Here is a 12,949-nt window from a genome sequence, read left to right as displayed (position 1 = left end):
CTGAAAATCTGAAACCGAGGCGAAATGACGCACTGTCACAAAGTGACTGGCTCCTCAAGTGTGGCACGGAGGAGGCACATCTTGGTGTAGAGACACACGTCTTCAGAAGTGGTTGGCAATCTCAATTACACTCTTGATAAAATACAGAGTATGAATATTAGCACCAGAGATGATTCCGTTCGGAAAAAAAGCCTAAAAGACATTTATCTTCAAAATAACAGCCAAGTAAACATCCATAAAAGGAACCTAGTCCACAGTGAAGAAGAAAAAATAATAGATCAAGACATCAGTGACCTTCCCTTTATATAAGTGAGCAAATTCCAACCAGGATGATCTATAAAAGAATCAACAAGGAACAATTAAAGAAACAAACTTTAGACTCTGACAGAGACACCATTCAAAACACACAGTCACTGAAAGCCAAAAAAAAAGAATAATGCTCATACTTCTAAACACCATAAAGGATTCATCTCTGTTCTATGTTCTGTCAGTTTAAAGGACAACTATCTATCGACATAAAAGTCGTCAAGATGAAACAGAGACTTTGTAGTAGCTATAGGTGTGCTTTATTAAGATAGATGCATTCCTGAAAATAGATAATTTTTATTTTTTGTTAAAATGAATGAAATTCATTTGTCAGCAGGAATCTGAAACAGTAGTAACTGGGATAATCTAAATCTCCTGTTATTTATACCTTCATATATCTACAAGAGGCCTTTTCTCCATTCCCTGACGTTAAGAAATCCTATTTTATGAAAATCATAGGTCTTGAGTTGAAATATAGTCTTAATGTGTGTCTTGAAGTTGCTGTAGACTGAAACTTATCAACCAGCACTTTTCGGTCATTTAATGACTTAAGGAATGTGTGTGGGTGCGTGTGTGTGAGGTTTACTCTATCAATTTGATGGCTCATGTCATCTAAAACTTGTAGATGTTATCATATACCCCGTTGTTCATGTGAGGATTTAAAATAAGTACCAGCATTGATTCCTGGGGCCATTCTACATTTGGGTTGCCAGCGGGGTCTCCAGATGGTGTTGAAGCTAGGGCCTTTTTGAAAAAATCAACTGACAAGTCTAACATTTGAGTTCAAAAAATCAATTTTACAAGTGCAAGATGGTAAGCAGTTTCTCCAAAAAACACCCAGAGGTTTTAGTTAACCACAGTCGTAACAGGAGCCAACAGAACAATGCAGCAGTAAACAATGCCAATTCCACCCTGGGCTGCATTAGAAGCACCGTCCCACATCAAAGGCAAGAAGGGGGCCTCTGCAGCGTGGGCAGGACACAGACGGCAGGAGTTCAGTCGTGGAGGGAACCTCAGTTTCTTCTATTTGAAAGAAATGAGTAAACCAGAATGCTCAAACACCACCGAAGAAATTGTTTGATGTTTAGCCTGCAGCAGAGAAGACTCAAGGAACCCAGGTGATTACGTTTAGGTATTTGAAGGATCTCTAAACAGAAGTTCCTTCTACAGGGATTTGCTTGCCTTGTTGACCACCGTTGCCACATTTCTTGAAAAAGGCCTGGCATAGGACAAATGCTCCAAAATACTTGTTTAATGAAAAATGATGAAACGAATGACCTCGGAGCAGGAGAGAATATACTTGCTGCTCTGTGTGGTGCCAAAAGATGAAACAGGCACCAGTGGGTAAAAATTTTAGGAACATATGCTCCAGTTAAACTTTTTAAGAAATGACTTTTTAACAGTTAGAGCTCTCCAAAGACGGAGCAGACTTTGTAAGGGAGTGAGCTCCTCCTCAAACGGGGGGAGAAAGTGGCAGTGGTGTTCCTGCAGAAACTGGATAGCCATCTGTCAAGGATGCTACAGCAATGAAAACACTGTGTACATCATCGAAAACCACAAGGGTTTCATTTTTACCTATCTGCCATTTCTGCAGAGAAAACCTTCTCAAAATCAGCAAGCCAAAATGAAGGATTTAAACCATTTTAGGAGTGACTCAACAAAATGTGTTAGAGTGGTTCCCAAATGCAGGTACATAAGAACATCTGTGGAGCGTGTCATAAATACAGATTTTTAAGTCCCATTTGATCCCATTTTTCTTTTTTTTTTAAAGATTTTTTTTTCCTTTTTCTCCCCAAAGCCCCTTGGTACATAGTTGTATATTCTTAGTTGTGGGTCCTTCTAGTTGTGGCATGTGGGATGCTGCCTCAGCGTGGTTTGATGAGCAACCAACGAAACCCTGGGCCGCTTGCAGCAGAGCACACGAACTTAACCACTCGGCCACGGGGCCAGCTCCTGATCCCATTTTTCTAGTCTGCTCCATGATATTGTCCTAGCAATTATCTCCTCTCTTCTGTATCATCACTTTTTCCTTCCCTACTGGACTCTTTGCCATCATCATGCAAACATCTCTACTCCCATCTTTAAAAAATATCCTCAGTTGACCCTGCCTCACTCTCCAACTACCACCCAATTTCTCTTCTTCCTTTTTAAAGAACTCAACTTGTATCCAGCTTGCCTCCTCCACCTGACAGTTGAACACACCCAAGATAAAGACACCAGTTACCTCCATGTTGTGAAATCAATGGCGAATTCTCAGTCCTCATCTGAGTTGACCCTTCAGTAGCATTTTGGCACAGATGATCACTCCCTCCCTTTGAAACACTCACTCACTTGCCTCCAAAGATACCACACCCTACTGATTTTTCATCAACCTCCCTGGTCAGTGTCCATTCCTCCTCTTAATCCTCACTTCCTAACACCAGAGTGCTCAAAGGCTCAATATAAAACGATTTCTTTTCTTTCTTTTGTTTTCTCCTCCTCACACTCAGCTCCTTAGTGATTTTGCCCTGGGGCATGGCTTTAGTTACTGTTTATACACTTAGCACTCCCTACTCTGCAGCCCAACCCACTCCACTGAACCTCAAACCCATTTCTAAATGTCTCCTTGACATCTCTGATATTCATCTCCAAAGATACAAACCAAGGTCCCAATCTTCCCCATCGCAGTGACTAACATGCTTCCCAGTGTTCAGACAAAATATCATGGAGTCATCCTTGGTTCCTCTTTTTCCACACCACTCATCCAACCATCAAATCCTGTCAGCTCTATTGTTAAAACATATTCAGAGAAAAAAGTTGGGCTTCTGTCTCACACCACATACAAAAATTAACTCAAAACAGGTCAGTGATCTAAATATAAGAGCTAAAACCATAAATATCTTAGAAGAAAACATAGGCGTAAATCTTTACGACCTTAGATTTTGCAATGGATTCTTAGATATGACACCAAAAGCAAGAGCAACAAGAGAAAAAATAGATAAACTGGACTTCATCACAGTTAAAAACTTTTGTGCATAGAAGGACATCATCAAGAAAGTGAAAAGACAACCTAGATAATGGGAGAAAATATTTGCAAATCATATATCTGATAAGGGTCTAGTAGCCAGAATACATAAAAAACTCTTACAGCTCAAAAACAAAAAACAAACAATCCAATTAAAAAATGCACAAAAGACTTGAACAGACATTTCTCCAAAGAAGATAGATACGAATGATACACCTCAAAAGATACTCAACATCATTAGTCACCAGGGAAATGCAAGTGAAAACCACAAAGAGGTACCACTTCACACCCGCTAGGATGGCTACCACCAAAATAAATGGAAAATAACAAGTTTTGGTGAGGATGTAGAGAAATTAGAACCCTTGTATATTGCTAGTGGGAATGCAAACTGGTTCAGCAGCTGTGAAAAACAGGTCAGCAGTTCCTCAAAAAGTCAAACATAGAATTACCATATGACCCCTCAGTTCCACTCCCAGATATATACTCAAAAGAACTGAAAACAGGTATTCAAAAAAGTACATGTGTACACATGTTCATACCAGCACTATTCACAATAGCCAAAAGGTGAAAACATCCCAAGTGTCCATCAACTAATAAATGGGTAAACAAATAGTTGACAAATTGTAAACTATGCACATACATATAAACATACAATACAATACTATTCACATAACAAGGAATGAAGTACTGATACGTGTCACAGTATGGACGAACCTCCATATGTTATGCTAAGGTGAAAGAAGCCAGACACAAAAGGTTTGTGGAACTGGAGGGAGGGAGGGAAGATTGGGGAGAAAATGCTTAACGAATAAGGGGTTTTACTTTGAACTGATGAAAATGATTTGGAACTAGATTTAAAAAATACTCGAAACGTACTAAATTCCATTGAATGGTTCACTTTAAAGGGGCCAATTTTATGTTATGTGAATTTCACTTCAACAAATTATTTTTTAAATATTCAGCATCTGAACCCTTCTCCTACTTCTGCTGCTTCCACCTTGTTCCAAGCCACCATCTTCTCTCACTAGCCTCCTAACTGGTCTCTTTTTCCCCTTTATCCCCTTTGTTTTTTTCTCAACTCAACAGCCAAAAGGATACTATTTTGTCAGTCAGATCATGTCTTTCCTCTGCTGGAAGCCCTCCAGTAGCTTTTTACTGCCTCATAGTCAAAGCCAAAGTCCTTACAGTGGTCTGCAAGGCCCCACACCACACAGCTGGTACTGCTCTAGTCTCATCTGACCGTATCCCCTCCTACTCTGCCCCATCCTCTCTCCACTATCATCACACCAGTCTCCTTGCTGCTCCTTCAACATTCCAGACATATTCCTGCCTCAGGACCCTTGCACTTGCTGTGTGCTCTATTTTGAATGGTCCTGCCCCAGATATCTATAGCTTTTGGACCACCACCACCATCAGTTCTTCTTCAGATGTCTCCTATGCAATGATGCCTCCCTTATTTAAAACTGCAGAACTACATGTTCTCCCTATTTCCCTTCTCTGCTTTATTTTCCTCCATAGCATTTATACCATCTAACGCACAGTAAATTTTACCTTTTTATTGTGTTTACTTTCTACTACCCACTTGATGCTTACTAAAGAGCCTAAAAGGACAGAGAAAGGGGCTCTCTAATCTTAGAAGGACAGATTTTAAACCATTCGGGTGCCTGCTTGCCAACAGGTTTGCATATGTGAACCGTGACTTACTTCCCTTGACACAGATCTGGTTGCTAGTTTGTGAAAGAGCAGACCTCAGCTACTCCAGATCACTGAAGGCTCTGAATAACTGCAAAAGAACTTAAAACAAAGAGACCACCCAAACTGGTGTCTCTTGGTTTGCAGCACTACATTAAGAAAGCCAGACCTAAAATATATCAAAAGGGATATAAAAAATCCCAAGTACTAAATAAAGTCCACACGATTACAATGAAAATAAGGATGAAACTTCTTAGTTCTCATGTTGACCTGCTTATACACTTAATTGCTCTTAAAAAAAACCTAACCTCCACAAGGTATAAAAAAAGTCCTGCACCCTGAGAATCCACACGGCTGCAAGTTTCATTTGTAACTCCTTAGAGCTTGTCATCAATATCCAAGAGAACAATCTCAACAATTCCTGCCTTTTCCCACAATCAATTGGAAATCAGTAAAGTTCAATGGGCTGGCTGATTTTATAAACAAGATGTTTATAAACCTACCTTTCAAACATTTGAAAACGTTTACACATTCAATAACAAAAGAAAGATGTATCAAAATGAAAATAAATAAATTAAAACAAAAGCCAAGGTTTCATAACAAATTAAGACAAGCCTGGAACACAGCAGAACTGCTTAAAATATATACAGCTTCCCAATTTAGTAGTACAGGCCATCGGAAAGTACTCATATGATTAAAACAGTAATGTAGTTGTACAGTCCTACTAAACTAATAAAAAATATTTCAGTACTGTTATATCTACAGATCCCATCCTACAGCTTCCTCCGAGCCGGTTATTGCAGACAAGGCTCCAGCAGTAAGTAAACTAATCTAAATCAAATTCCATCTAGTTGAAAATAATCATCATGCGCTGCCCAGAGTTGGTGAGTGTGAATGGATTACTGAAGACATTCTCGGTAATTGCAGGTTGCTATTTATGTTGACCAGAGTTGGAGGAGTTTACTTAGGGAAACGTCTAAGCATGCAGAGCACCCATGCAAAACACACAGGAAAATCACTCTTGACGTGCACACTAAAAGCAGCCTGGATCCCCTCTGCAGTGTCATGGCGTGGTTATTTCCTAGCATCAGGTACACGGCTGGCGACAGAATGAAAATTTAGGATTGCAATTGTTTTCTTTTCAAGCAATGTGAGACCACAAGAGATTTTTGTAGTTCAGTGGAGCATAAGTTAAATATTAAAGACTAAATATTATTTTCCAAAGCCCTACATTTTTCTGCTTGTAAACAGGTATGTGCAAAGTACTCGTGGTAACGATAACTGAAAGATATTTTTTAACTATAGGCATTTGTGTTTGCTTTATACTCATCAATTCCCAAATACGTCTAGTAACACCCAAGGCATGGTGATAAGTGGGGAAGAAAGAAGGCCAGCTCTGAGATAAACCTGTCACATGACACCTGGACAGTGGGGCTAGCTCCCATTACTCCCCGCTCTTCCCTGCGTTATTCCATAGGGTTTTCCATCACCACCATCAGCAACGCTAAACTAGGAACTAGGAAAACGGGTTTCTAATTCCAGATCTGTAGCTAACAATCTAAAAAGCCATCTAATCATAGGAAGAGCCTCTAATCTCTCTGAGCTCCAATTTGCTTACCTGTAAAATGAGGGGGTTGGCAATAAATGCTTTTAAAACAGAATAGAAAAATGCAAGATAAAAATGACTACCTCAACATATTAAAATTGATCCTTCACTTAGAAAGGCAAACAGAGAGAATACCACAGGATAAAAAAGAATGTTTTTCACCTGAGGGGAAATAGGAAAATGAAAAACATTATAAAATTAAATGGTAATGAGGATGTAGAAAAGAACTAACATACTTTTAGCCCTGTAAAGAAGAGCCTTACAAAATGAGAAAAAAAAATAGTCATACTCTACATTCCCTTTGGCCTAGTAATTCCACTTTTAAACACAAATCCTCAAAGAAAATAACCCTAAAGAAAAATCAAAGTTGTCTAAAAAAGAATCTCCATAGCAGCACTATATATAAGACAGAAAAATTGGAAACAACCTGTAAGTGCAAAAATAGAGGCACAGTTAAGCAAAATCTAATTTTGTTAACAAAATGGAACAAAGGCCTATATAGCCACTTTTTAAATACTGAACTATTTTCAAAAGAGTGGAAATATTCAACATGATATAACATGAAATGTAAAGGTTGACCACAAAATGCATTTGCCCTCTTTACGACTTTATAAAAAGCATACTCATAAAAACCAGAAAAGATATAACCAGTTCATTGGGTCCACTCCCTCTGTAAAATTCATCACACCAGCAAAAAGCAAAAGAGGGACGAGGCGAAGGGAATGCTCTCTACACTACAGTCCAGCTTTTACATTTCATGATTCTTCTACGTAGCTTTTCTAACATGACTAATACCACCTTTCATCTCCATCTAAGGCTTAATGTTTTTCAAGCACCTTGACAAAGATTATGTGGCTTACCTGTCTGAAAAATAATCAGCCTTCATGCCACCTCTACGCCAAAATGTTAAACTTTTATACAAGGTCTAGTGTGCCAGGGATGCATCCTATGAAACCATACTACACATATTAGTGACTACTGTCCTTCTCTCCCCAAATGTCATCAATGGGAAATTAAGGGAAGCATCTAGAGTTAGGAATTATGATTTCAACAGGCTCTTGGATTCAAAAGTCAACTTTAATATGGCAGAAGTTGCCATGAGGCAAATGTCTTGGAAAACTGTTGCATATATCTTATGTACACCTACTCCTTTCTTTAAACACTATAAATCACAAAACCATGGCAAAAGTAATCATCAAGGCCGGCCTAGCAAGAGATCCTTTCCGTTCTAGTAATATAAGGTGAATGGACTTACTGCAGTACACAGAATTCATAAACATAATTATGGCATGATATCTGGGTTCAGCGCACCTTTGGATTATCGTCCCACTAATAACTCCAAAAACCTATGAAAGGTAAAAATCTAGAATTCTTCTAAGTAACTGATCCCCAAAAGAAACATAGCCGGTGACAACATTCTTGTAAAAAGGAATGCTGATGTTTCACAAAAGCCTGTGTAAGTTTTCTTCCTTCCCCTAAAAACATTCTTTTCTACTAATCAATATTTTGAACTTAAATGTTTTATGCTTTAAGATGCTGGTATCTTTTAATATATTCTATGGATGATAAAGAAAAAAAGTAATGATGTGTCATGAGAGAAATAGTTTTTAAAAAAGGCTGAAAGATAACGGTAAGAACTTGGCACATCAAGACTGTAGAAATCCTACCAGAGACTACCATACACACTTCTCTGAGCGTGTGATGGTTAAAGCACAAAGTCAGAAGTATTTTCAATCTTTCACATTTACTGATCTAGCAAAATCCCAAGCTTCCAGGTTATACTAAAAAAGGGACTGGCAAGTAGCTATGCCCAACTTCACTGTCAGGAACATTAGCTAATAATTGAAAACATGCTTTCATTTCCAAAACTATTCAACATGCCAACGTATTTCGACTTAAATCAATGGATTCTAGTGACAGACCATGTGTTTATTTGTAACCAGCAAATTTCAACAAGCTTTTAGGAAAAGAGACTAGAAGGAATTATCCATTGAAAAATGAATCTCAAAAATAAACGGCAAAAATGCAACAAATTTCTCTGACATTTTTTATCTGTCTGAATTATTCTATAGAATTGTATCAATATATTTTTTCGGTATTAAAATAATATTTACAGGTCACATAGATCCTAGGATGCCACATAATTATTTACAGATTAAAAAAAATGACAAACGTACAGTAGAATTCCAAGACTCATATTAAGTTAAACCAAATTTATACACTTTGATTTGAATTCAACCTCTATCATGTCAAGTATTACACACTAGATGAGACAGCAATTCAGTGTTAAGACAGACCAGTAAACGTCGATTTAACATTTACTCATTAAAATACCATGTAATGAGGCACAGGAAGATGTCAAAAAAAAAATCAACTTCAGAGAGATCACACAGGTATGAGCAAACACCAACTACAATAGAAATGAAAAGAAAATGATAACCTGCACCAAAGAACCATAGCAGCTAAGAGGCCATTTACATTTTGAAGGCCTCTGGCTATGGTATTCTTAAGTATTGTACCACTAAGGCTTGTCAGTGCTGCAGAAACACTTCAGTTAAGGCTGTGTGGTAGAGCCCTGTGTAAATTAATTAGTTGAGGTTGCACAGATTTTCTAAAAGCAGCTCTCTAAAACAGCCTTAGAGATATGCCCGATTTGTGAGGAATTCGAATTTAAATACAACTTACTAATCAATTCTTCTTGCTTTCCCATTTCAATGACATTTTGTGTAATGATAAATAAGTCCATGAAAATACTACTAACCAAAATTTCATTTGCTTTCAATTAGAGGTAAAGGAAAGGGCTTTCAATTTTGCTTTTGATACTCATTTTATTTCAGATTTTATCTAGACTTATTGGCAAGGATTTTCATATGATAACTATAATGAACTTGATCCATATTTAAATAGGAGATGAGTCTATATTTGAAATTCACATATGTTACAACTAAATTAGCTATCTAGTAATTCCTATAAACAATGTCATAACAAAAATACGGATTTCAAGCTCCTGTCTCAAGACTTTACCTGCCAAATCTGTTAATTATAATTTAGCTAAATATCAAAGTTGTACATGTTTTGTAAAGATAATATTATAGCAATTTCTTTAATTCAAAGCACGAAGTGGATTGTCACTGTAAATAATTTTTAAAACCATTAGAATCTGACTTTCGGTAAATAACATTATTCAAAATAAGCACGATGCATGCAAAAAAATTAAAAAATTAGTTCTGTAATGGTTTCTACCGTAAATTAAAAATAAAGAAATCTAAAATTTTCAAGAGATCAGGAGCCTTCCAGTTATGTGCATAAGAGATTCATGAGCTTTTCTGTAATCCTAAAATAAAGTCCCCACAGTCTCATTATAGTGATTGTGAAAAATTCATACTGGTTATACAGTAGAGATGATTTAGAGACTTTTTAATAGCTAATTTGTTTCAAGCGCATAGACACTATGTACAAATACATCTTTGGAGATAGTACCATTGAGAAGAGGCTGTCCTTCATGCACATCCTGTGATAAGACTGCACTGTAAACATCTTCAGGAAATCCAGTCTTGCATAATGCGATTTCACCAGAAGCCTCTACAGATGCCTGCAACACAAGAAAAGAAATGTGTGCGATGATTGCTACCTCCTTCAACCGAGAAACATTCCACTTGGCATAAAGCCTCATTTTTTTCAACTATCTTGTACAAACAACTCCTTTGTTTCCGAATGGTTACAACTAGAATGTAGAGGGCAAAGGGTTAAACTTTTTGATAACTGAAGTAGAAGAAACAAATCCCACTTGTCTTGTCCAGGAAAATCTAAATAATACACATTCTAGGTTCTTCTGAGGGCTGAACATTTCCATCAAAATGGTCACTGTGACTGAAGAATGATCAAGTGGACCCAGGGGGTAGGGGACAGCCAAATAGTTTTTAGGCTCCGCAAATCACCATCACTAGCTTAACTTTTCAAGAAAAATGTATACATTCAAGTTTATAGATTTTTATATACTCATCTAAGTCTCTGACCATGAAGTTTGAATACAGCCTATTAACTAAACAACAAAATTGCAATATACTTAGGTGCAGGATATAGAGTATTTCATACCAAGTAAAATTAATCAACCAAAAGTATATATTTCTCTAATTTGAAGGGCAGAATCCATTAAAAATATAAATAAAAGATTAATACAATCATGTTTCCTTTTTATACTTAAAAATTAGCAAGTAACTATCTCTCGCCATCTTACTCTCTATCATCACACACACAGTTAACTACCAGGGTGCTTAAAACTCACTTATACCAAGTACGATCCAGCTACCCCTCCAAGTTCCTTTCGCTACTTCTTCCAGCCGTACTGACATCATCACAGGACGATTAGGCCTCAATAGCCTTCGTGCAGCATTTACATTAATTACAGGAAACTTCACCCTGCACTGTTGAGGATCCAAATACAGGAGGAGGGGGGTTGGCCCAGTGGCACAGTGGTTAAGTGTGTACTTTCTGCTTCGGGGGCCCAGGGTTTGCCGGTTCGGATCCCGCGTGCAGGCATGGCACCGCTTGGCAAGCCATGCTGTGGTAGGCATCCCACATATAAAGTAGAGGAAGATGGGCATGGATGTTAGCTCAGGGCCAGTCTTCCTCAGCAAAAAGAGGAGGACTGGCAGCAGATGTTAGCTCAGGGCTAATCTTCCTCAAAAACAAACAAACAAACAATAAACAAATACAGGAGGAGGAAGAGTGGGCAGAGGCTGCCAAAGGGATGGAGTTCACAGCTGCAGGGCCAGCAGTAGGAGCAGTCTGCGCTGGTGAGGAGAAGCAGAAATTGGGAGGAAGGAGAAAGGGAAGCCCCAGAAACAGAAAGACCTCAAGCTGTCCGAACGCAGCAATACAGTGTAGCTTTGCAATTAAAGGACTACCTGGATTACGTGTGTGAAGTTTTGCAAGTAGTACAGTCACAAAAATTCAGACTAATCTAATATTTTAACTGTTCTTTTCAGATCTAAGAAAGTAAAGAAAAAAGTAAATTTGGACTTTGTTAAATATCACATGGTATTTAATCTCAAAAAAGTATTAGGAGCAACATAGATATTAGTTCAGACCAATCAAATTAGCAAACAGTTTTAAGTGTGTTATGTACAAGAAAGGGGTGTATCAAGTCAAGGATACAGACCAAGCCACCCCTTGTACAGCGGTTCGTGGAAGCTGGTACAGTCACATGAAAGTGAAATTTGGAAAGCTCTAGTAAAGGTGAATGTGGACATATCCTATATGGTAGGTGTATTCCTAGCAAAACTCTCCCGAGTGCTCCAGTCAACACGTGCAGGAACGTTCACTGCAGCATGGACAACAGCAAGACCTGGAGATTACCTAACGCCCATCAATAGAAGAATGGACTAATGTATCTTCACACAGGAAAAGAAAGAAACTCTCCATAACACTAAAATGGAAGAACTGGAAGGCCAGCCCCGGTGGCCTAGTGGTTAAGTTTGGCGTGCTCCGCTTTGGCAGCCCAGGCCTGGTTCCTGGGCACAGACCTATACCACTCATGCGCCAGTGGCAAGCTGTGGTGGTGGCTCACATACAAAAAAAGAAAGATTGGCAACAGATGTTAGCTCAGAGCGAATCTTCCTCAGCAAAAAGCAAAAAAAAAAAAGAAGGAAGAACTGGAGCTACACTGACCGGAAAGGATTACATCTCAAAACAAACAAAAAGTCAATTTCTTTAACTTCCATGCAAGGTTGAAAGAGAAACTTAATTATAAATCAACCTAGGATGACTGTCATTTTTAGTAAGTTCAGAAATCAATTTTGACAACACTCCAATTTCAGATTCAAGACAAAGTACACTGTGGTATGAATCTTGCAAAAAGATAAAAATAAAAAGCATGATTGATGACTTCATTTTTAGACATAAAGTTTAAATAGGAAAGATAATGTAACATTATTGACACATATGTAGTAAGAATATAAAAAACAGACAAAGTAGTGATAAACACCAAAAGCAGGATAGTGGCTATGCCAGGGGAGGGCGAGATAGCACAGGTGTCACGAAGGATTGTACAGGCGGCTTTGATCTTATTTGTAGTAATTCATTTCTTTCAAAAAGAATCAAAAGTCAATGGTAAAACGTGGAGATGTGCATAGGCACATGGGCAAACTATATTATTCCCTATATATCCTGTATGCTCCACATAGTCCATATTGAGAAAGAAAAAATATTAGGCACTAACTGAGAAGTGAGAAGTTGGGCTGCCGACATGCATCAAGTTTGGGCCACTAGGCGATATTTTGATACTGGCCAGCTGTAAATACCCAGGCACTGACCCCAGGCCTGGCACGGAGCAAGCACTC

At 38.2% G+C, this 12,949-nt stretch overlaps 1 protein-coding gene across 1 annotated transcript in view; it reads right to left on the bottom strand.

Annotated features, from left to right (window-relative positions):
- Nucleotides 1-12,949, bottom strand: part of CDH2 (cadherin 2) — a 208,388-nt gene that overhangs the window by 167,057 nt on the left and 28,382 nt on the right. Inside the window, exon 2 of the mRNA XM_044774525.2 lies at nt 10,089-10,200. Within this exon, the coding sequence (XP_044630460.1) occupies nt 10,089-10,200 (112 nt within the window). The remainder of the gene's footprint in view (nt 1-10,088; nt 10,201-12,949) is intronic.

The sequence above is a fragment of the Equus asinus genome, chromosome 7 (assembly GCF_041296235.1).
Source record: "Equus asinus isolate D_3611 breed Donkey chromosome 7, EquAss-T2T_v2, whole genome shotgun sequence".
In the NCBI taxonomy this organism is placed as follows: Eukaryota; Metazoa; Chordata; class Mammalia; order Perissodactyla; family Equidae; genus Equus; species Equus asinus.
The sequence above is the reverse complement of the archived record's forward strand: the minus strand, read 5'-3'. Positions and strand labels throughout refer to the sequence as shown.